Source organism: Urocitellus parryii, chromosome 7, assembly GCF_045843805.1.
Source record: "Urocitellus parryii isolate mUroPar1 chromosome 7, mUroPar1.hap1, whole genome shotgun sequence".
NCBI lineage: Eukaryota > Metazoa > Chordata > Mammalia > Rodentia > Sciuridae > Urocitellus > Urocitellus parryii.
Window position 1 is genome coordinate 64064752 of NC_135537.1, and position 26418 is coordinate 64091169.

The 26418-nt window shown below is 37.1% G+C and overlaps 1 protein-coding gene across 4 annotated transcripts in view; it reads right to left on the reverse strand.

The window, feature by feature from the left end:
- Asph (aspartate beta-hydroxylase) overlaps positions 1-26418 on the reverse strand; it is a 208533-nt gene that overhangs the window by 37068 nt on the left and 145047 nt on the right. For 3 of the 4 annotated variants that reach the window (XM_077801167.1, XM_077801168.1, XM_077801170.1), the window contains 5 exons: positions 25342-25492; positions 22711-22847; positions 16422-16520; positions 13002-13091; positions 7854-7991 (listed from right to left, as the gene is read on the reverse strand). In XM_077801167.1, the coding sequence (XP_077657293.1) occupies positions 7854-7991; positions 13002-13091; positions 16422-16520; positions 22711-22847; positions 25342-25492 (615 nt within the window). Of the gene's footprint in view, positions 1-7853; positions 7992-13001; positions 13092-16421; positions 16521-18392; positions 18477-22710; positions 22848-25341; positions 25493-26418 lie in introns of all 4 variants that reach the window. The other variant, XM_077801166.1, reaches the window with a different exon arrangement.

Here is a 26418-nt window from a genome sequence, read left to right on the forward strand (position 1 = left end):
TTTTCGAGCCCCAAATGGAATACCAGTCTACAGGTTCAGTTTGCAATTATTCTGAGATATCCAACACTGTACTGTGAGTTCCCAAAGAGGGTCACAGATAAAAATGCCAATGTGTAGTCATTTTGTGTTTCATATTGATAAATACTGAGAACTCACCAATTTTGCTGGGAGAAAGAAAACAAATGGCCTTTTAGTTTGAAAGAACTCAAAGAATATAAATTTTGTTCTTTAGAATATATTTTGTTCTTTTGCTCTATTGCCATAATTGGCATCATATGGCATTCTATGATCTCAATTTAGTAAGGCTGCACACCTGAATAGCACACAGAAACATCCAACGTGGTGGTTTTGTTTAGTTGATATTTTGCTTTGTTTGCCTCATTAAAATCTTGGAATTGAAAAGGAACTGGGATAATTATTCTAAACTTAGAGGCATAGAAAGTGAGGCTCAGGTGGGGGGGAGAAGCTTGCCCAAAATATCGGTGCTGACAGCAAAACTAATTTCCTTCTCATTGTGGGATCCCATTTAAAAAGTTCACTTTTAAATCATAATTGTCAAATTCTGGACTCCCATCCTTGTTTTGTGAAAATATCACTAGAATCCCAAAAGTTCAAAGTTTGACATTGAAAAAATAAGATTAAACTATTATGTTAAGCTTAAGGAATTGCTTTTAGCACTTCTTTATACCATGATATTAGTTTTATGTAAAACTGCTAATCCTCTTAATTTACAGCTTAATTCCACTGCAAATGTGACATTTTTGCTTCTTTATCAATCCATTTCATTTCAAAAGCAATCCATTGAAAACATTCAAATATTTAATCACATGGAAAGAAATGTTGAACCACTAATGTATTACTGGATAAGTCCTATTTTTGTCCAGATGAAGTTAATAATACACAGTGGATTTCTTAATTAATAAGAACCATAGTGTGGAGGAAAATGACAGAGAGTACTATTCTAATCAATCATCCCTATGCACTCTGTCACATCACTGGCAAAGTATAGCTGGCCACTTCTCCAGCTGTAATAAAAGTGCAATATGAAGAAAGGCAAATTTATATGTGATGTTATTTGTTTACATCAGACCAGCTGCTCTGAAGAGCTTAGAGAACAGAATGCCAAACTTTTTTTTCCCCAGTGACGAATGCAAAGAGTTAGGTAGTAGGAAAAGCAATTGTATAGTGGTTTCTTTCTCTCCCTTTCTCTCTTCCTCCTCCCCTCCCTCCCTCTCTCCATTCCTTTCTTCCTTTCCAGGGATTGAACCCGGGGCATTCAACTACTGAGACACATCCCCAGCCCTTTTTAATATTTTATTTAGAAACAGAATCTTGCTATGTTGCTGAGGCTGGCTCTGAACTTGCAATCCTCCTGCTTCATCCTCTCTAGCCACTGGGATTCAGCCCTGCCTATACAGTGGTCTCTATGCATATAAGTTCCATCTAAATTGGCCATGAAATAATGTGGATCAAACAGTTAATCTCAAAAAAGGAAGAGCAACACACTTAATGTATGATGGCTTTTCTTTAACTATAAGGGATCATTTCTACTTCCAACCCAGCAAAGACTTTACTCCATTTTTTTTTCAGTTTCAATGTTAAATACCCTCAAGGCAATCGACACTTTGATATTTGTGATTTGAACAACAAACTACTCATTTCTAATGAAAATAAGCCCCAAAGGGAAAACTCCGCTGAAATATTTTTCTCCAATTTCTTTCATTGAGTTGCATAACCCCCAGTGCTAGAACTGCCGAATTATAAGCTTCACAATGAAGAACAGTGAAACTTGACAAAAGGGGGAAAAAAAACCAAAAACCCAGAGGACATCTACTGAACACTGTTCCATGCCTCCAAGAAAACAGCACTCTGCTGAATGGAAATGTGCTATCCGTGGTAGTTAACACTCACTTAACGGCCAGAATCTGCATTATTATTCTAAAAGTATTTTGGCCAAACCTGGCAGCTGGGAGATCTAGATTTCTATTTTAAGATAGCAATGGTTGGATGATGATGCATGGTTTGGAATATTCGAATCTGTAATTTGGTAATGAAAGAATATCCTCATATGCAAGTGTTTGTCAACTAAATGGTCAACAGGCCCTGGATTCCTCACACAGCTGGTTCTCTGTACATCACAGTAATTATTGGCAAATGGTCACCTTGACATGACTTTCTTTTTAAAAAATCATAATGGTACAATATTACCATTTCTGTCAATAAGGTAGTTAACAAAGCAAAATACTATCATATAGCCCTGAGTTTTAAACATGAGATTCTACACGGGGTGAGGTATCAAGATGCTGGGAACCCTCTGATTAACACCCAGGCCTTACTGTTCTTAAATAAAGCTTGAAATAAGCAGGGCTAAAATCAAGAAGCTCAACTAAATAGAATTTTGAAATACTTGGTTAGCAAAGAGGAGGACACAAGACCTAAGAACAAACATAGGTAACCCTTAGAGCAACTGTGCTGTACCAGCAAGAATGTAGATTTTGAGGACAGGGAGATCTCAACCCTGTCACCATTAAGTATGTGATTTTAGGCAAATTTCTTATCTTCTCTAATCCTTACTTTATTCATATATAATATATATGAGACTCTATCTTAGAGATGCCATAAATATTAAAATATTCCATATAAAATTTCAGCATATGGATGGCAGATAAGTAGCAATTAATAGATGCTTGTCATTAAATTACTATTTCAAATCATAATTACTACTTAAAACTGGATTTTCCAGGTCATATTTTAAAAATTGGAAAATACTTTTTTCTATGAAAATGAAGTAATAAATCAAAATTATGATCATCAGAATATAACAATAATTAATGTTTACTATAGGCATTCTGCAGATAATGAGCTGGAACAATAAGAATGTACTCAGTACCACACTGGTCATAAGGAATAAACCAGAGGACAAACCAGGCAATGTGGCTATGGAGGACAGGTTCTGAACTGCTTCCCTGTATTCCTTTAGAGATGATTCTTAGGTGCTTCAACAACCTTCAGAAACCTGCTTACTGTTAACATATTTGAACTGCCACATACTATCATAGTTGCCTATTTTTATTTATTTTTTCCATATTTTTATTGGTGCAATATAGCTGTAGATAGTAGTGGGATTTGTTGTTACTTTTTCATACATGCACACAATATACCATATGATTTAACCAATATGATTTCCCATCTCTCTCCCCTCTTTCCTCCCCCTTGTTCCTTTCCTCTACTTTTCTGATCTGCCTTTGATTTTCATGAGATTCACCCCTCCAACCCCACTTTCTTTTCTTTTATATTCTCTAGTTTCCATATATGAGAGAAAACATATAATCCTTGACCGTTTGAGTTTGGCTTATTTCACTTAATATAATGTTCTCAAGTTGCATCCATTTTCCTGCAAATGACATAATTTCATTTTTCTTTATGGCTAAATAAAGCTACACATATTATAAAAGCTACATTATATATGTAAAATGTTTTCTTTATCCAGTTATTTGTTGATGAACACATAGGCTGGTTCATAGTTTGGCTCTTGTGAATTGTGCTGCCATAAACATGGGTATACATGTATCACTCTAGTATATAGACTCTAATTTTTTAGGCTACATATTAAGGAGTGGTATAACTGAACTCTATGGTGGTCAATTCCTTGTCTTTTAAGGAAACTCCACACTGATTTCCATAGTAGTTGTACTAATTTACAATTCCACTAACAAAGTAAAAGTGTTCCTTTTCCTCACATCTTCTTTAGCATTTATTACTGTCGGTATTCTTGATGACTGCCATTCTGACTGGAGTGAGAAGAAATCTCAGTATAATTTTGATTTCCATTTTCCTAACTGCTAATGATGGTGAACATTTTTCATATATTTGTTGGCCATTTTTATTTCTTCTTTTGAGAATTGTCTGTTTAGTTCATTTGCCTATTTATTAATTGGGCTATTTAGTTTTTTGGTGTTAAGTTTTTTGGGTTTCTTTATACATTCTGGATATTAATCCTCTGTGAGAAAAGTAGCTAGCAAAGATGTTCTCCCATTCTGTGGTTCTCTCTTCATTTTAATTATTTCCCTTGCTACGCAGAAACTTTTAAATTTGATGCTATCCAATTCATTAACTCTTGGCATTATTTCCTGAGCTTTAGGGGTCTTACTGGGAAAGTTGTCACTTGTGTCTATGTGTTAGAGTGTTAACCCTAAGTTTTGTTCTATGAGTTGGATAGTTTCTGGTCTAATTCCTAGGTCTTTGATTCATTTTGAGTTGACTTTTGTGCAGGGTGAGAGACAAGTCTCATTCTTCTACATATTGGATAACCAGTTTTCCCAGTACCATTTGTTACAGTGGCTCTTTGTGGATTTGTTTTTGTGTTTTCTGTTCTGTTTCAGTGGTCTATGCATCTGTTTTTGTGCCAGTACCATGCAGTTTTTGTTGCTATAGCTATGTAGTATAATTTAAAGTCAGGTATTGTGATTCTTCGAGAGTTGCTTTGTTCTGACTTAGAATTGCTATAGCTATTCTGGGTCTTTTATTTTTCCAAATAAATATTAGGACTGTTTTTTTCCAGTTCTGTGAAGAATGTCATTAGTATTTTAATGGGTGGTTGTCTATTTTTAACAGATCTATTGAGATATAATTCATGTACCATAAAATTCACTTACCTTTTACAACTTAATGGTTTTTAGTATATTCAGAATTGTGTGACCAACAACATTACTTAATTTTAAAACATTTTCATCACCCCAAAAAGTAGCCCCATAACCATTGTTACTCTCCTTTATCCCAATCTTTCATACCCTGGCAAAATTCTCTTTATGGATTTGCCTACACAGAACAGTTCAATCATGTAATATGTGGTCTTTTGTGACTGGCTTCCTTCACTTAGCATCATGTTTTTAAGGTCTATCTACATTCCACCAAGAATCAGTATTTCATTCCTTTTTACTGAAATTGTGTAAATATGACATATTTGTCTATTTATTTATTCATCATTTGGATAGATATTTTGGGTAGTTTCCACTAAATTAATTTCAATACTATGCAGAGAGAGACCTTACCTCTTCCACCATGTGAATACACAGAGAGACAACACCATCTACGAACCAGAAGCAAGTACTCAACAGAGAGAGAAGGCACCATATGTGTATCAGAAAGGAAGCCCTCCCTGGCACTTTGGATCCTGGATTTTGCTGCCTCCAGAATCCCAAGGAATATATTTATATTGCTTATAAACCACTCAGTGAATGGCATTTTTCCATAGCATCCCAAATGGACTCAAGACCCTGACCATTTATACAATTGGAAAAGAATAGCAGTCAGGAGTTTACATGGTAAGTTAATTTCACATGCAATGCTAATGTTCCTGTACAGCTGAAGATAGAACACAAAGAAGTGTTTGGGTCGCATAGTTGTAAAAGAATATTTCACAACAGATGACTCACAGCCAAGACGACTTCTTAGAAAATGAATGAAGAGGGGCTGGGAGCGGAGAATGCAGAGAACAATATTTGGGTCCAAGTGCACACATCCTGAACTGTCAGCTTCCTTTTCAACTTCCATTATGCCTCTTCCTTCTTCTTAATAGACCCCTGACTTTGTTGGAGTGTCCCTCTGCCCCCAATAGGCTATTCAATTAAAAAGAAGCTGATCCTTTCCTGGCTCCCAGGGCACGACCTGTTGGCTGGATTAAGGATTCCCTCAGAGCCCCTTGCCAGTAGCTAATCCATAAATTGACTGAGATTGGATGAGACTGGAGAAAATACTGCTCCTACGTTGATGGAGAGATACTCTCTCTTTCTTCCTGGAAGCCTGTTGCCAGCTACTACTTGGTGTCCCAGACTCCTTTGTAACAGTGAGTGCCACATGACATGGTAATGATCAATAGGAAAGGGTCTCCTGGGGGGTTTCTGACAGGCAGTCAGGGCTGGGATGGCGGTTCAACAATGCTATCAAACTGCTGGCAGCCTTCTTGCAGTAAGCCAGCACAGGAGGAAGTGTAGAGCCAAGAAAATCTTCCCCCATTATACTACCCTCAGGTCTGCCCTACCATTAGGCTTCTATTTATGGGAATCAATAAAGTTCTTAGTGATTGGAGTCAGGTTTGATTTTCATTTCTGTTACTTGAACTTGGAAGCATCCTAAAATTTATAGCAGGGAAGCAAACTCACAAGAAGAAATGGGGGAGGACAATCAAGAGAGTTCAGTGTGATCTGATCTGAGGGAAGATGGACTTTGACCAAGGAACAGAATCACTGAGAGCGCTAGGTGCAGCAGATTTATCAAGGAAGAGCTGTTCCTACGCAATTTCTACTCTGGGTATGAAACCTCTTAAAATTAATCTTTATATTTAGTCATCATATCATGGTTTTCACCTCTTTAAAGTATTCAAAGTCTAAGTGATGGCAACCTACTTTCCAATTGGTTGAGATAATTATAAAGTATGTTTTTACAATGAAATATAGAATAAACATGGTCAAACAAAACTGCTTCAATGTAAGTGCATGGAAACTTCTCTTTTCTCCAAGTAGACCAATTAATCAGTGAAATCTTATAAGTCTCATAAGATGTTGTTTCACAAAAATATTGTGAGAAATTTTAAACATACACCCCAAAGTAGGAAGAGTATAAGAAAGTCCACATCTCTCTCACCCTGATTCTAGAATTCCCAATGGTTTTCCACTCCTGTTCTTCCCTTCTGTTTCCTTCACATGTAAAATGAACCGTTGAAATCAATAACATTATCTTCCATAAAACACTGTATGAATATTCTATAATATTATCTTCTACAAACCATGTATAAATGACAGATTTCTAGGTCAGAACACAGAAGCCCATCAAACACTTAGGGTACACGACATTTCTACATTTTGAATAGAAGACAGGGTTATTAAAACAAAGAGTAAATTAACTATGAGTTCCATTTTATTGATGCATCTAAGAAGAATGAGCAAAAGTAAACTTCTGACCACATATTTACCCCAATCACAAATAGTCAAATGTTCAGAGTTAGCCGACCAACATAAAAATTTTCCATTTTTATAGTTATTAAGTTGTTAGAGTTACTTAGTTTCCCTATCCTACATATCTGCCACAACATTTTCTAAAAATATTTATAACTTTTTTCTTTCCATAGCCTCAGGATGTGTGGTTCTCAAAGCGTGGTCCAGGGACACCTGGTGGTTCTCTAGACTCTTGGAGGGGGATTGGAAAGATCAAAACTATTTTCCAAACCTAAGAAGACGTTCTTTTCTCTTTTTATGCTCATTTGAGCACAGATACACAGTGGAACTTTCCAGAGAACACATGATATATAACATCAGTGTTCTAGTGTATATGTGAAATAAATGTGAGAATATTCCCAGTTTCTATGAACCAAATATTTAAAAAAGATTTGTAAAAATATACAACAATTCTAATAATCTCACTATATTTTGTGTTGAAAATGTAATTATTTTGTAAAAATGTTATTTATAATAACATGTAATGATGTTATTGGTATTTTTAAAGAATTCATACATAAAATGATATTTTATTTGTCTTAATTTCTAAAGATTACATGGGTAGATATAACCTATATAAACAAAAAGTTCCTTGTCTGCTGAATAATTTTTAAAAGCTTGTGGGAGTCTCAAGACTAAAAAGTATGAGAACTACTGTTCCAGATAAATTCCCTACTTTATCCTATAGATGATACCTTTAGCTAATGGGATGAAGAGATTCTTTTTCTACTATTTTTTGAAAATATTACTGGGAATAAAATGCATCTTCTGCCTGACATTTTTTTCCATGATTAACATTCTGATTTTGAGCAGGAAATAGGCAAGAGATTAGGTGAGGACAATACCTAAGTCAACACTCACCTTCACTAATTCTGTGTAGCCTGTCTCTCTTGGGGTCCACCATGGCCGGGCTTTCAAGCCATTCACATTATAGAGCGAGCGTTGCCAGACAGATGCAAAGTGTCCTCTCTTGTGCCCAAGCTCATACCACTTGTATGCCTGAAAGAACAGAAAGACTGTGCTCAACACTACTCTGAATGAAATGAAGGACTGAATCATCTCTTAGTTTTACAGTGCACTTATACAGCACTAAATCAATTTTTGCAAGTTGAAAATATATTTAAGCCACCTAATCTATAGAACATTGTAGTTTAGTAACAGAGTTCACTGTAAAGTGTTGGCTGATCCTCTTTGAGGTTTCATGGATGACTGGGATCTGCAGTTGGCTGTCATCGCCTGTCATTGTGAGAGGTATTATTCTACACATCTCTAAGCTGGGAAAAGATCAAATTTGAAATAGAGTTTTACTGAATATATGTGGCTTTTACATCATTATAAAGTTGAAAAATCTTGAGTCTACCCACCTTAAGTTGAGGACTCTCTGTGCTTTGAGATATTTAAATAAAGAACTTGTCTGTTAAGTACCCAACTCTGTTCAGATCTGGTGAAAACATGACTATTGAACTGAGTTTCTGATTTTGACCTTTTAGTGTAAATGATCACATGTATTTTATTTTCACCCAAGCTGTAAGCTCTGCGAATACTGGATGTTTCATTTCCCCACTCATTTTGTCTCCCCTGAGTGTCTAGCACACTCCAGGACTGTTTATTGAACAGATAAGTAACTTAAGACACCAGAGCAACAATGGTTATATTTTTAGCTTTCATTCATTAGTTCTGTTACTGTTTCCTTTAAAAGGAATAGTCTAAGACTTTAATGTTTACTTCAAAGACATTTGCATTTACTGAATTGGGGTGCTAAAATGGATAATGATTTCTTTTCATGTGTACTTTCTTTCCATGTCCATATTTAAGGAAGCTACTCCATCTACCCCAGGGTGACAGAAGCTCCCCACTAAATTAAGTACACAGAAAGGAGACATTGTTCTGAGTTGACAAAAAATATAATGATATCCTGTTTTCAATTTTTAAAAGGGAACTTTTGTTCCTAATAAATATATTTTTTCTGCCATAAGGGACAGCATTTGTGGCTCTAGGGTGGTTGTAACATGATCCAACTGACCTCTTAGAAGACTAGCTCAGGGACTGCTGGTTGTGGAATGCCTTGCTCCATATGGCTCCTCTAAATGATCCCCAGGCCAGCCATATGCTCCCAAGTGGCCCTCCCACATGCTGCCCCTCCTCCCATTCACACTCCATGTCTTTGACATGGAAGGTTTTCCTAGTGGTACACTGACTATTATCCTCTCTATTTCTACGAGTCTGATCTAGTGATCACTTTTGAAGAGTGTATATTCTGATCAATGTATATTCTGATCAATAAAAAAAGCATTTAGTATCAACTTGAATATCTTCTTTAAAAAACTATGGATCTTTTATATCTTTAGATATAAAAGTATTAATATTTAAAAGCATATAAATATTTATATTTCAAAACTTTTCTTCCTAAAAAGGTGAAAGGTGATAGCAATGCTGCCTTATGTTTTCAACAGCACTTTACAGTTTACTTTTATATGTGTAATGTCACTTGATATGTCCAAATATTCCATCTTAAAAAAAGTTACAATCGAGGTTTATAAAGGTTAAATATCTGTACTAGAATTCACGGCTCCTGCCAGTTTGTTTAACTCTCCATCTATATTAGCATTATTAACAACAAAAAAAAAGCTATCAAGAAATGTTTTTATTTAATTATCTTTTTCATTAATGTCTCAAATTAAACACACATACTAATCATTGTTATGTATTTTCCTTGATGTACACGTAAGTTGTAGAAGAATTTCTTTAAAAATCAGGAAGTTAAAATGGCTGATTATTGTAGGATTAAAAGAAGAAGAAGAAATTCCGTTTACCTTTGAGGTTAATTTGTCTGTGTGATTTTGTCCAATTTGAATTTAGGATTTTATTTCCTAAGCCATTTGCTTTTTGGTGTTAAAGTGAACAGCAATATTAAGTATAGTCAATGATATTTTGGAAAGTCTGACAACCCATTCAATTTTGAGTCATCAGCCATACATTTTAGGGAGTAAGCATAAGTCATTACAAGAAAACCAAAAAAGCAAACAGTAGAGCTCAGGTTCAGGAGCTGCTGCTGTGCCTTGAGTTTTTAGTCCTCATTGTGCTGAATGCCGAGGGAAGTCCCTCCACTCAACAGAAGCATGTTTGTCCGGAAAGTTTGTTCTGACACTTAGAGTAAGTACGCCTTTGTTTTGCACTCCTCTGTGTCTTAACATTTGGGAGAAACCAAATCATGAAAATGACATGTCAGGAGTTTTCAGAAATTGCCTTCATTGATACATAGGGGATCCAGTGAATTCCCCTTGACTGTTTTTTAAATATCTAAACTACCTTACAATAAAAATTGCTAGAAAATCAATACTCAATTTAGAAACCTCTAAAAATTTCCTCTTTGTTATTTATTATCTTATCAGGAATCATATGCATCTGATCACAATTACTAAGATAGACAGTAGGGGCTGAGGATGTAGCTCAGTGATAAAGCATGTGTGAAGCTCCTGGTTCCATTCTTAGTACAACAAACGAAAACAAACAAATGAAACAGACAGTAAAACCACCAGGGCTATTTTCTTAAATGGGTTTATATCAATGTCATCTCTACTTTTATGGAATTATTGCTATGTGTGGCTTTGTTTCTCATACCCATATAAACTCAGGAAAACCTGGGTCATGTCTGTGCAATGGGCCTGCCAGTGGCCTAGCTGGACCTGCTCTGTCTGTGATGTGCTATACTGAGGGACTGGGAGACACACTCTTGATGAGAACAGCTGGCTGCAATCTGCCTATGGAGGATTATAAATGCCAGTGTGTGAAAAGGGACTTGATTTGCACATAGGTTTTTTGAGCACAGAGTAGCCTAGAAAAAAAAGTGAGACTAAAGAAACAAACAACAGTCAGGTTCTTATAGCGGTCATTGAAGTAGCAGGTGACACTCATGAATTAACACCCATGCACAGGAGGGGGAGTGAGATGGCTGACAAAGAGCTCAGAAAGCCAGTCCCAGTTCTTATCCTGGCTAGACTAAGTGAGTGGAGGGAGCAGAAAATCTGACTCAAATCTTGATCCTGGGAAGAAGAGATGGAACCTAGGGGGAAAACAGCTTAGAGGAAGACTAGTGAGTTGTCTGTGTGACATCCGTGAGGTGACAATAAGCAGGTGGCAGACATATGAATCTGGACCTGGAAACTGAGACAAGATAGGAAGCCAGAATGTGGATTTAGAAGTCATGGAAATCCCAGGAATCCTTGATGCTAAATGGCTGCAAATCCTTGTCCATTGTTACAAAGATTTTCCTAAAATCTATTTTTCAGCTATGGATTTGCTTCTTATGGGCGCACCCTCTCTCAGCCAGAGCAGTGCTCCACGCATAACAACATTTAGTGTGGCTGCCTCTTGATATGCAAAATCAGAAATGGAGATTCAACACCCAGAGACATCAGAAATATCAAAAGAGGTTCTAGAGGCTTGTCTCTGTCCTCCTGTAAGCATGCGTCCTTCTGAACTTTTTAAACTCAAGAACTGCAGTTGATCATTATCATATTAATGATAATTAATATGCTGTTAGAATAATCCCACGGGTTCAAGTACCAAGCCCTTCACAAGTGTTTAGTAGTGAGTTCTTTGTCCTTGAAGTAAGGGCTGTTTTCATCTAAGATCTGAGATAAATCAGACTTCTTTTATCTATCTTTGCCCTAGACCCTGAAATGTTCAAAGATAAATTAATTAGTGACAATTATATTTATAGTAGTCAGATATGAACATTTATCCACTGTTAGATACTATAGCAAAATCTTTCTTCTCCCTGTCATTCAAAGTAAAAATGACCATTTACATCTAAAAGAGTGAAGAAACACAAAAATGATAAGTAACCAGAAATTTCTTCTCTTTTCTTTCTCTTCACTGAATTGTCTCATTCTATTTCAGCTGACTGATCAGTAGGTTAGAGAGAGAAAGGTACAGATTAACAGAAATGTATACAGAAAACAGCATCAATTATCCAAACCACTACTACAACAAATTTGTTCATGTCTTCAGAAGGCAATTACCCCATCACAAAGCCCCTTCCTTCTCTGAGCCCCCAATTGTCCAGATGGTCCTATGACTTCATTAATTTTAGAAATCTAATGCTGTGTTATCCTTAGATGACACTTTAATGCATATGTGGAATGCAACAGTTACAAAGATTCCGTGCCTCACTTTGTCTTTTCATTCACTGACTCTAAAGACGGCTGAGCCTAGAACTCCTTCAGCAGTGCAGGAGAGGTGGGCTTTGCCACATCATTTGTGATGAATTGTGAGAGGGCTTTGAAATTTATAGCACCAGATGTCATGACTAAAGGCCCAATATCACATTTACAGAAGCTGACAACTATACTTAAGAAAAAAGAAATAATCTCAAAGAAAACATGTAACTTGTTGTAGTTACACCATTCTTTTGTGTCAATTTTTGCTACAAATGTTCATGTTAAACTGTATTAAATATTTCAAGAAGGGAAGCTACACAATTAACCATTAGGATCAGTGTGCTCAGGGATCAGCAGAATAAAGACTGTTTTTGAAATTTCAAATAAAACAAAAATGAATCTGGACAAGCTATTAAAATATTTTAAAAATTTAAACAGTTTCAGAAACATCTCTTCATTTCACATTTTTAAAGGCACTTTTCTAAGGCACCATCTATCTACACACACACACACACACAGACATACACAAAGACGCAAATACATACAAACATGCTTTCTATCTCATGTACATAGACACACACACACACAAAAAAACCCACAACAATTTAGAAACCTTTCTTGTGATTATTTAGCTGATTGTTTGAAAGAAACTATAAAAGCCAAATCTCAAAAATCTTTTAGAGGATTAACCTGGAATTGTTAGGTTGTTTCAAACACAGTTTAAATAGCTAAATAGTTAAATTGCTGTTTTCAGACGGGTATTATCAATTGCAACATTCTAGAAATGATCATGCCTACTTACACCCTCTCCTCTATTTAGGAGAACAAGAAGCCACAAACGCATTACCTCTTTATTTCCAACCCTCTGCATGGCATCTCCCAGGTGGAAATAGAATCGCCCATCATCAGTGCCTGGATCGCCAGATTCTATTCCTTCCTATAGAAAGAACAATGTTAGTATTTGGGAAAAAAATTAAATACCAGATTTAATTCCTTGACTTACATAAAATGTCCTACCCATGAAATATGGTATATCATACAGGAAAGTTGAAAAACTAAAAAGCATCTCAATATTAACATTTGGAATGAGGTTACTGGTTAATATTTACAATGCAAAAATAAAGAGGTCATAAAACTAAATTTAGCATTAATCTATCATTAATTAGTACTGAATAGTCCATAAAATCAATATGCTATTTTGTTTAACACTGTATGGCTACAATCATATTTTAATATTCCAAATAATATCTGTGGCTTAGTATCTCTCACATTTATTTTGCTTTCCAAATCTGACCATATGTCATCTAGTATCTTTTTATTCCTGAATCAAAATGTTTAATTTCTCATGTCTGAAGTGATGGCAGCTCAATTCAAGTAATATTTATTTCCTCTCAAAATAAATTCACTAATCTCCAGGATATATAAAGAACTCAAAAAACTTAACACACACACACACACACACACACAACAACAACAACAACAACAAAAACGAATCAATAAATGGGCTAAGAAGCTAAACAGACACTTCTCAGAAGAAGAGATACATTTGATCAAAAAATATATGAAAAAATGTTCAACATCTCTAGTAATTAGAGAAATGCAAATCAAAACTACTCTTAAAATTTCATCTCATGCCAGCAGAATGGCAGTTACACCATTCTTTTGTGTCAGTGCCTGTCATTACCCTAGCTGTACAATGATACAGAATGTTCAAATTCTCAAATAAGACAAGGAATTGCAATTATTTTAATAAAACTGTCCTGGCCAAATAAAACACACAAACTATTTGCAATCAATGGGTTGCTGTTTGGAATCTGATTAGACTCATGTGAAAGAAAGAAGAGGCGATTGGTGCAACCAATCTGGAAAGCAGTATGGAGATTTCTTAGAAAACTTGGAACGGAACCAACATTTGACCCAGCTATCCCACTCCTCTGTCTATACCAAAAGGACTTAAAATCAGCATACTACAGTAATGCAGCCACATCAATGTTCACAGCAGCTCAATTCACAATAGGTGAACTATGTAGGAATCTAGATACCCTTCAATAGATGAATGGATAAAGAAATTGTGTATGTATATACACAATGAACTATTACTCAGACTTAAAAAGAATAAAATTATGGCATTTGAAGTTAAATGGATGGAGTTGGAGAATATCATCCAAGTGAAGTAAGACAACCCCCAAAAAACATCTGATAGTGGATGCTGATCCATAAATGGGGGGGGATGGGAAAAATGGAGAAACTTTGATTGGGCAAAGGTGAGGGAAGGCTGGGAAGGGTGCATGGGGGCAGGAAAGATGGTGGAATGAAATGGGCATCATTACTCTAGGTACATGTATGACTGCACATATGGTGTGACACTACATCGTTTACAGCCAAAGAAATGAAAAGTTATGGTGCAATTGTGTACAGTGAATCAAAATGCATTCTGCTGTCATTTATATCTAATTAAAATAAATTAATTATTAAAAAAAGAATAAATGCATCATGACTTTTAATGAAAATTTTAATGAAACAAATGGAAAAATTAAAGCTAATTTGGATCTTAGAAAGTAATTCTTATTAAATGATTCCTATCCTAAAACATTTAGCAGATTTCTTCCAACTCCCACACAAGGATTGAAATTGAAATTTATGTTAAAAAAAGAGAGACAGAAGAGAGAAAATATTAAAGCAAGAGAATGAATTTATAAAATCAAAAGAAGGACAAGTGTCAAAAATATTTAAATGTCAAGGACTTTTTTTTTCTAAAAATGTGCATCTTTGAGGCCTCTTCAGAAGAAACCCATTATCTTTCACTAAGAAGAAATTTTATTTGCATAATACTGAAATTTAGCAAGCAACAAGATAAACTGATTGGCACACAAACATTCTTGTTTATGAATTAACTATCCTGGTTTTTGCTTTTTTGTCTTTGAAGCTGGGAGAATACTATCAGTTCCTCCTAGGTCAAAGGAAAAGTAAGAATATTCTAAACTTGAGAAACCTGTGTGTCTGCAGGACCCTAGTAAGGAATGAACAGGTTTCCAGAGGCCCTGTGACAGCTGGGTCAGACACGGGCGCAGGCCATCTTAAGCAGCACCACTGCTCAGTTCTGTGTCCCAGGGTTATACACCTTTTCGAAAGAGACTAGAAATTTATGCAATGTTCAAATTCTCAAATAAGACAAGCAATTAGAATTGTTTTAATAGAACTGTCCTGGCCAAATAAAACACACAAACTATTTGCAATCAGTGGGTTGCTGTTTGGAATCTGACTAGTCTCACGTGAAAGAAAGAGATCACAGAAGTGGTGATGCTAGCACAGAAAATGTTTTTAGTCATTCTATCAGCTATATGTTAAATATGGTAGTGACTATCCATGTGCAATGATTGAAATCAAAATTAATTAACACTAAATAAAATTTAAAATTCACTTTCTCAATCACAGTTACCATATTTTAGGTCTTCAAAGGTCACATGGTCACCATAGGAGACAACATAGATAAAAAATAAAAAGTTCTATTGCATAGTCCCTGAGTAGACCAAATGTGATTCTGGTGAATTCACAAGGATCCAGTTACACAGGTGAAAAAAAATGTTATTTTTATTTTAATATTTTTAATTATCAGATAGGCTTTTGGAGAGGTGTGTGACCTATTCAAACTGCACTTGTTTCTTCACTTTTTATAGGCAACAACAGCCCTGTTCAGAGTTGACATAATATATAATTAACTCCTGAAAGACACGTTTACTGCATTATCCATAATTTAATATATTGTGTCAATCACTGGTGTTTACTTTTGCCACTATTTTGAAACTGTAATAGTGGGATGGGGTGGTGCATTACTGTAATCCCAACAACTAGGGAGGCCGAGGCAGGAGGATCACAAGTTCAAGTGCAGCCTAGATAACTTAGTGAGATAAGACCCTGTCTCAAAATAAAAAAAAAAAATAAAAAGGTATGGTAGTGTGGCTCAGTGGTGGAGCACCTATGGTTTCAATCTGCTTAACAGAGGGGAAAAAAAGTAATGCTATCAGTTTCAGTTTTAGGGGTTTCTTCATAACATAAAGTCTTTTCTAAACAGTCTCTGCTCACATGGTTGGTACTCCTATAATTACAGCGGAGGTCCATGCTGCCTGTGAATGCCATGGTCAGAGGGTGTACATTCTGAGGATGAAAAGCCTTAGCAGTGCATGCCAATCAATCAAGGCATAATCAAGGGTGTCCGAATGACTCAAAAGAATCAAAAGATGAAAAGAGGAAGAGGAATGATAGTTACCTTTAAATAGGGAATGCTCTCAGCAATCTTGTTCTGTGCCTTCAGGATAAAGCCGTAATGCACTTTAGCAAAGCCATCATTAGGTGTCACATTCAGTACCTGAACTCAAAGAAAACAAAAAGCTATTGTGATAGATTACAAATTGCACAAATGACTGTCAAAACAAATTTTAATTAGTTTTGCTGTACTTGAACTGGATTATGATGTTACAGCTGAAAACACTATGACATTTTGTCTCACTGCAGTCATTAAACTTCAATGGCCCCATTTCCTCTCAACTCAATGTACTTTTCACATTTACATGAATGAAATGGCAATAACTGCTGAAGCATTTGCTTTAACAATGCAAATCAGCAAAATATGTGTCAATTTATAGGACTTCAATATTTTTTTTTTTTAGTGAATAGGGAAAAGGGCTTTAAATTTGCTCTGTTTGAATCCAACTCTAAATGGTTATTATAGGTTGCTTTATATAATGTGCCTTATCCATTGTCTTAATTAAGAGAAAATTTATGTTTTGTATTCATACTACATAAGAAACAAATTTGAGTGCCCAGACTCTTTTAAGCACTGAAAATAAAGTTGGTGAGCAAGTACAGTATTCTGTAATAAAACCCAGGCAACTATTGAATACAAATCACATTATTGTGTATTATATATGCATTTATTAGGATTTGGTGATAAATTATGCAAATGCTTTTAATTAAGTATTAGCCATGATAAATGAAACACCATTCAACTTATGAAGATGCTTACACAAACTAAATTATGGAACAAGAGCAAGATGAAGGTTTGAGCCATGTCAATGTACAGAAAAGATACACATGCTGTCTCTTTACTCTTGAGCCCGAGTAGGAAGAGGAAGTCACACACACCAAGGGGACCTACAGAAGGAGCATGTGCACAGAGGGGACATCACACCTTGTTGAATACACATGGTGCACACTACCTACATACACTTCAGTATTTCCAACTCAGATCAGGTCCTGAACCTCATCCATTCTTAAGTCCAGCCAACACAACCTTCAAAGCATATTTAAAATTGTTAACAATTGTCATTTCCTTCGCTGATGCTGTCCTGGTTCGGGCCTCAGCATCTTTCCCTGACCTTCTTACAGGAACCTCGTGATTGCAGGTCCTCTGCACTCCTGTAGTCCACACCCCATGTGGATCCTGAATTGTAAGTCATATCACTTCCATCCTCTGATCCATTCCACTGAGTGAAAGACAGAGTTCCAGGGATCCCTGCCGAGGTCAGCCTTGTGCTCCTTTCCACTCTTCTGGACTCCACTCTTGCCTCTGCCTCTCTGAGGCATGTTGGACTCCTTGTTTCTCACAGCAAGCCAAGGGCACCTCTGCCTCAGGACCTTCGTACTCACAGTACTCTGCCTCAAACACTCTTCCCTCAGACAACCAGATGGCTCACTGCCTTACCTGGATAAAGGAACCCTTGCTCAAAGATCCCACCTCGGTGAAACCCACCCTTGACCCCAGCCCCATCACTAGTCACCCTCCAACTTCTCTCTCTCCTGGTTCATTTTTCTTCTTATGTTCATCATCACCACCTGAGCTATTATATATATTTTTTCTTCAACTAGTGAGATGTCAGCTCTACAGAGATTGTGTCTGTTTCGTTCATCCCCAATGTCCAGCTCACAGAGGGTTCTCAAGACTGTGGTACTCAATGTACAGATGGGCACATGGTGGGTGTTCCTCCCTAACTACATCTCTGAAATTGCAGATCTGCCTTTTCTGCATTTTCCCCAGAACTGACCTTATGCTAGATGCTCATCAGAGCTCAGTACTTCCTATCCCTGGAATGGAAGGAATTGACACAGATCATGCTTCTGCCAGCACAGCCATGCAGGGATTATTATAATATTAAAATTATTACAGCCACACAGATGACATTTCTGCCTACTGCAGGCACACAGCCACCATCTCAAGTCATTAACAAATTAAATCACTTACTAGGCATTTTAGAATATAAAAAACTCCAGACCACTGACATAGAAATTGAAATGAGATATACTCTTTTTTTCCTCCGGGTCTTCTCTGTCAAGGGAGGGAGACAGATTCACACGAAGACAATGACAATACAAGATGTTCAATGTAGCTAGAGAAATAGGCAAGAGGCATCAGTATCTATAGAAAAGGGGCACATAACTCACCCTATGGTGTAGGTGACTGGGGGCAAGGTCTGAAAGGCGTTTAGGGATGAATAGGAGTTCACCAAGGAAGTGGCAGATGAGAGACAATGAGGGGAGGCATTCAAGGTACAGAAGAAAGTCAGTAAAAAGGGATAGTGAGCCAGGAACAGCAAAAGGGAATGTTGTTAAATTATAAACAGAAGTCAACGAAGAGACTGGGGAAGGGGACAGAAATTGCATCAAAACACAAAAGGTCTGGATTAATTAATGTGTGAGATAATCCTCTAGAGAGTAAAAAAAAAATCTCAAGCATCTCAACTTATATCTGTCTCTGAAATATCCTAAGTGTGAAACAACTAGTGGCTCTCCTCCATGTGCATAGTGGACAGTCATGTGTCACACCCTGTATAAATATTACTAGAAGGGCTGGTACCTGGGCACCCAGGGCAGCTGACAGTGCTGCCCTACCCACTTGATGCCTTACCTGTAGGTAGTGTGCTGACTGTAGTTTGGAAGTGGATGTGAAATGAATGTGCAGGTTTTGTTGTCTCGTTGAAATTAACATGTAGATTTATAAAATTTCTAAGAAAGCTAGCATTATGGTTTGAGTAAAGTGTCCTTCGAAAGCTTGTTATATGAGACAATGCAGGAACATTCAGAGGTGAAATGATCAGGTTACGTGAGCTGTAACCTAATTGGTGGATTAACCCCTTTGATGGATTCATAATTTGAATGGAATACATAATAATATTATGTACAATATGCTACATATAATATGTTATTGTTTATATATATGTATATATGTATATTGCGGGGTGGAGTGAGAAAGACAATATTGTATAGTACTATCCCTGATTTCAGGCATTCGCTGGTGTTCTTGGAAAACATTTGCCATGGATAAAGAGGGGATTGATATAATTATAAATAGCACTGCTCACTAATATTACTAAAATGATTTTTTTGGTAAAATTGCAAGATCTGTCAGTTAAATAACATTTGAAAAGTATTTTAAACATTTCATTTCATCTAAAACTTATTTTGGAGTATGTACTGTTAACAATGTACATAATACATGTACATACCTATGGCAGGTATTTGCTTGAACAATCACGTACACAATCAAATGGGCTTAAAGACCAGTACTGTGGCCCAAGAAAGCATGGGTGAGGTGAGCTGGAGCAGAGGGGGATAGATGGTTGTGTCTTGGGTTGATGAAGGTTAGAGAGAAGGAGCCTGAGCAAAGGGGATCTCAAGGTTCAGGTAAGAGATGATGAGCCTGGGTTAAAAGAGGAAAGAATTTGAAAGCTATTCAGAAGGTAAAGGGAACAGAAATTTGTGACTTGGCATTGGAACATCAACTTCATGGATGATTATAGATGTACATGCTTTTTTTTGAGGGATACAGTAATTTTATTCTTTTTTTAAACTTATTTTTATTTTTCCAATCAGTTATACATGACAGTAGAATGCTCTTCAATTCATTGTACACAAATGGAGCACAGTTTTTCACTTTCCTGGTTGTACACAAAGTAGGGTCAGACCACTGGTGCAATTATACATTTACCTAGGGTAATAATATCATGGACATACATTCTTGTGTGTGTTCCATTAGCTCCATTTCTGAGTTAGCCTGTATGGATTTTAATGAATGAAGGATAACCTGAGTCAGGGCCAGGAAGAATCAGGAATGATGCTCAGCTTTGGACCATGGTGGCTTAGGTAAATGGCATTGCCACTCAATTGCAAGGGACACATAGAAGGAATCCCCAAAAGCTATGGATATAAACAATCACATGAAACCATTTTTAGAGACTGTTGAAACCAACAGCAGCAAAAGCTCTGAATAGGAACTATCAGTGATTTTTGTAAATTTACTCAAAAATCAATGAGGAAAAAAAATACAAAGTTGCAATATTAGCTTTCTGAAAATAACTTTTGATAAAGACATGAATACATTAGGATAAACTTTGTTTAAGGAAAAAGAATCCATTATATATAGCTTATTAACTTAGAAGTGAGAGGAGCAGGGGAGGCAAATTCCACACTTATATTTAGCCTATTAGTGCTTCCTTAACAAGAAACTCACTCAATTGTATATTATGGCTACATTTTAGACTTTCTGCATCCTATTATGCTCAATCAGGTGAGATTATGATTTCAAATGTAAAAACAACAGCAGGTAAATTTTATTTTTCAAGGTGAAGTAAAATGCTTCATGTATCTGAGATTTACTGTCAGGGAGCAAGAATGTCTATACTGAAGGGAGGGTTTAGAAAGGAGTAAGGACACATCCACAATGGTTTCTACACTCCCACAGTCTTAGCTCCTGCCCCAACCAGCCAGCACTTGGTTGGACTTTTTGGATGGAAGGGAGAGAGGGATGAAGAAAGGAAGGAAAGATAGTAGTAGAAAAATCATGGATACGTCTGTGACAGTTGAGAGTTCTTCCACTCACAAGATCCTGAGTAAATGAAACACATGATATTTTCATTAATCAAACTCTACAAGACAAGGCTCCCTAACTGTGTTATGACCATTAGCAAATACAATGTCTGTTTTAGTCTGATGTTTTAGTATGATGACTAGAGGAAAGTAGCTGGAGACATGGTACCCAGGAAAGAGAGAGAGAGAGAGAGAGAGAGAGAGAGAGAGAGAGAGAGAGAGAGAGAGAGAGGAGACACAGGGAACCCACCTCCCACAGCCACACCCAGCCAAGATAATCCCATTCAGGGGACTAATGCACTGATTAGATTAAACCTCTTGCAGCAAAGGAACATTTTCCCTTCTAAACTTTCTCGCATTGTCTCACACAGGAGCTTTTGAGGGACATCTAACATCAACACCCTATCCATGTCCTATAGAGAATCATCTCATGACCTAAAAAAGGTCTTTAGTAGATGGAGCACATTTTCAACATTGTGAACTCAATCCATCTTGCATAGATATCAGTGATGCTCTAAAAAGCAAAGGTCTTATTTCTGCTCTCTCAGAAAATATAAGAATTAGGACAAGGGTAAAAAGATAACTGCTTCAAAATTCAATGATTTTCAATTAAGCACCAACAGCAATAAACAGGCAATTTAATGTGGACCCAGTCTCTGGACAGCATATAAAACTGCTCTACTTGACAGCATTTTTAAAATAGAAGGAATCATAATTACTAACAAGGAGTAGTAGCATTTTGATGTAAACTGTGCCAGCTTGAAAACCATTGAACGACAGGCTTAAATAAAAGCACAACAAAGAAAACGAGTTCATCTTTCTCTTTCTTTTCTTTCTTTCTTTTTCTACCAGGGATTGAACTCAGGAGCACTACACCACTGAGCCACATCCCCATCCCTATTTTTTGTATTTTATTTAGAGACAGGGTCTCACTGAGTTGCTTAGCGCCTTGCTTTTGCTGAGGCTGGCTTTGAACTTGTGATCCTCCTGTCTCAGCCTCCCGAGCCACTGGGACTATAGGTTTGCACCCCTGCACCCAGTTATCTTTTATAAAAAGGAAGGCATTCACTTTCTCTACCTGCAAAGTTCATTTGGCATCTTGTTTGCCCTGCACCAAATGAATTTCCTCATTGCCTAAAGGAGTCAGTTTTTTAGGCTTGATAGGTCCTTGGGACTTAGAAGTTATCTATTGAAATGTTCATAATAAGGTAGAAATTCTTTGAAAGGCATCCTTGCCAGAAGATCAGAAAGTCAATGCCCTTCTGAAAAGCAAGGAATCTACATGTCCAGAAAGGCCCATGATCTGCAGTTTCCTTCTAGACTGGATTCTAGTGCAGAAATGGGAAAAACAAAATTGTCTATTTTTTTACACTTAGAGAATCTGAGTTCTTCTCATCGCAAAGATCTCTTTCAGAAAGGCTATCCATGGAGTTGACAGATAGGAAGTTTAAAAAATATCACCATTACAGCTGAAGGTTTTGATTTAACACAAGCTAACTAAAATTTAAAATGTTCTGATCATGGGAAAAAAAAGCAAGGTGAAAATGAAGTTTAGAATATGTCAATTATAATAATACTTACAAGTTATTTAATTTAACTTAAAGAGAATGAGAGAATGGGTATATTATATGCAATTTGCAAAAAGCATTAGAACTTAATGTTCAAGATAATGTAGTTAATAGAAGATTGATGCTCACCTCCTCATACACCTTCTTGGCATTATCATTGTCTCCTATCAAAAGGTACCCCACTCCAAGATCATTCTTTAAAGAAGTATCACTGGGAAATAATTGAACTAATCTCTGTAGGGTAAGAAGGGAACCTCTCATGTGACCTGATTTGGGGGAAGGGGAAAAAAAGAAATAAAAAGAGATTATATACACTTTTGGATTGTGAATATAATTCAGTAGAGATTATTCGACAAGCTAAAATCTGATTTTATAGATTAATGTTTCATTAAGTGAATTTCATGGTGCAGTTGTAATGGTGTCAATAATTGCTGTAAATACTGAACATGCTATTGATTAAAGACATTTTAAAGACATGCTCATTCTCTAAGTTCACCAACACTTATCTTTTTATGTTAGATTCCCTCTTAAAAAAGTTTTATTTACCAATTCCTTGTGAGAATGTTTTGCGGAGATATTTTTGGCTTATTAACTTTAAAATTACAGATAGAGGATAGACAATAAAAATTCTTATTAATTTCAGGGTAAAGTACCTGTATAAAGCTTAAAAAGGCATCAAGTTACATAGCACCGCATTTAATTGTGACAATCTCCAATCAAAAGTGTACCCAAGTACAGTGTACCCACACTAAGTACTGAGTGTGGAGCAAAGGATAGATCACCTAGTATTATGGGACCCTCTGGTGGACGATAGGATACTCTACAAACATGAAATCAGGAATCATGAAAATTCCAATTTCTGTTTACTGTAAAGCTATCTGACTGGCAATTTAAAGTATCTGGGGCCACTTGCCATTACTCCTTGCTATAATTGGAAAGACAACCTATATAAGAGAAAATGTGCTAAATTAGATTATCACCTTTGGAAAAAAAAAACTAATTACCTAAAGTGCTTAGTTATCCACAAATCATATATTAGCCAACAATGTGGCAGGACAAACAAAAAGCTAAGCTGTCTATTCCACTAACAAACTATCTGGCACGAAGCATCACCAATTTAGCCCACATGGCCTGGTCCACTGCTGACCAATCGTATTCTAGTCAGAGTTCCCTGATAAGTTGATCAGCCAGTCATTTCCTTGTGAATAAATCTGGGTCTAATTTTCTGCCCTTTTCCTTCTTCCTGCCTGCCCACCTAGGCTCACTGCTTTTCTTCTGCTTCTAAACTTCTCCTGTCAACCACAACACAGGCAAAAATTAAAAAAAAAAAAAATCCTGTGCAGCCATCTGCAGCCTCTGCCTTTCCCTGTGTATCATGGACCCTGTCCTATTGTGAGCCAAATGCACTATCTTGCAAATGGCCAACTGCCTCCGATCCTCTTCAAGTGAAATCACTTCATTTCCATTCACAGGAAAAGTCCATATTCAAATATCAAAGCACTGTGAGGAGAGGGTTAGATTTCTTCATAGGCAGTCTTCTTCCAAGGGCTGGAAATAGGATAGGGCAAGTGAGCACTCGGCACAAAAGCTGACATCCAAAAATATCCATCATTCTGAGTTGAATAATATTTAACACATCCTTTAAAATAATCAAAATTAATGTAAAACATCCAAGGTGAACAAAACACTAACATTTTAAAGTTAGAATCATCAACGGGGCTAAGGAGCACCATGATAGAAGTGGAGGCAAAGGGAAAACTTAACAATACGGATCATGTATCCTGGGCAGTGCCTCCTCTGCCACCCTGAGTCCCAGCCTGGCCTTTCTTGTCCTGTTTTTGTGTTGCACATTATCCTTCCCCTGATCTGGACTTTCTGGACATAAGTCTAATTGATGGTTTCTTGCAGTTTTTATTGACACTTGGCTCTGCTCCTGTTACATCTGCAAAAGTGACACAATCACCCTTTATTCCATGTCTCCGAGAAGTGACAAAAGGGTCAGCTCAGCCTGGACTGTTACTTACTTGAGCTTTCACCAAGTGACACTGAGAATCCATCCATGCAATGATGCAGTCAGCCAAGTACCTGTCTCAGCAGTGACACCTAGTGTAAATCCTTCCCTGCTTGTTTAAATGTTGGGCAAAGAAACTCACAAGCCTGGCTGAAAGGAAGGCAGTTAGTTAGTCTTCCTTGCCCTTGATACCTGGGAACCTGGGTCAGTCAAGACTGTGGTCTTTCCATGTTTTAACATTGCTTTTAAGTCTTTGCAAATTTCCCTTGTGATTAAAAGTGTATTTTCTAGGAATAGGTTCAAATTTTACATGTAGACAGTGGGAGTGTCTGGAACTCCCAACATTCCTTGACAAAAAGCATGATACTGATAATTTCAACCTCCAGGAACCAGTTTCATAGAGTTAAGAGTGAGAAGAGTCTGGCATCACAGAAAGAGTGATTAATTTGTTTGCTATGGCTCTCTGAGCAAGTTATCTAAGCTCTCTGCATTCTATTTGCCTCAAATGGAGGGGGGCAAGGAAGGTGTAAAAATACCACCTGCCTCTTTGTATTTATTGAGGCTGGGAGTGCTGTTTCAATTTTAGAGATAGTCAGTCTAAGGCAGTCGAGAAACTACTTGAAATTAGTGACAGACCTGCAGTTCCTAGTTTCCTTCCGGTGACTTATCTCCTCTCACGTGTGCATGGCCTCCAGGCTGGAGGCAGAGACATGCTGTTTCCTCCTGAATTAACCCTTACTGCATCTCACCTAGAAATTGCTGTCGTTCTGAGCACCGCTTCAGACTCAGCTTCACCAGGTCTGTGGGGACATCAGGCAGACTGGTCACCTCTTGGTAAGTCTCAATGGCCTTGCGCAGTACCTCATTGCTCCTCCTCTTCTCAGCCAAATCATCTTCACACTAGAGGAAGGACCCAGACTGCATCAATGGCCCATGATCAGCTACATTTCTAAGTACCCAAAATATTCATAAAAAGTTAACTTCTGGACATGCTTTAAAAGAAATTCAAGATGGATTGACCTTTTGTCTTTATCAAGAAAAAAGATACAAACAAAAGACAGCAATATAATTGTTTAATAATAATAATAATAAAAAGTTAGCTACCAAGCTAACTTTTGAAAAAGAATACCATAAAAGCCAAATAATGCTGGGGCTGATGGAGATACATCATATTCCACACTAACACCACATTGACAGGTCTCCAGCCCACAGCTCCTGTTTTCATTGGTGCATTCCTGTGCTCGCTCTCTCATGCATTCATGCATTCAGCAGCTACTTTGAGGGGGAGTAAGGCGTTGTTTTTTGCATGTGGCAGACAAACTGAACAAAACAGACAAAGCTATTTTCTCATTTTGCTTCCACTTCATAAATGAGAGAAACACAAAATGCAAATAAAGATGTCATGAGTTTGAAGGCCAAGAGTGCTGTGGACCAAAAAAGGAGCAGGCTGAAGAGTGCTGAGTAGGGTGACAGGCAGGTTACCAGTTTAGTCAGGGTGGCCAGGAGGGCCTGAAAGGAAGAGAGCAGGCTATCCAGGGGAACAGTGTTCAGGCATCGAGAACAGTTTGAACAGCAACTCTGAGGTAGGAGTGAGGTATAGAGGAAAGTGGAGGGGTGGAAGGAGGTCCAGTGTGAGCTATTGGCTGATTCAGGGCTGGTAAAATACTGAAACTGCTACTACACTCAGGAAGATGGAGAGACATTGGGCATTTGACATGATCTGATGTACGTAAGGGATCATGCTGGCAGCCATTTCTAGAATAAGCTGAGGGGATGGAGGAGAACCAGGGACCCCAGGTAGGATATTCTGGCAGGAAGGCAGATAT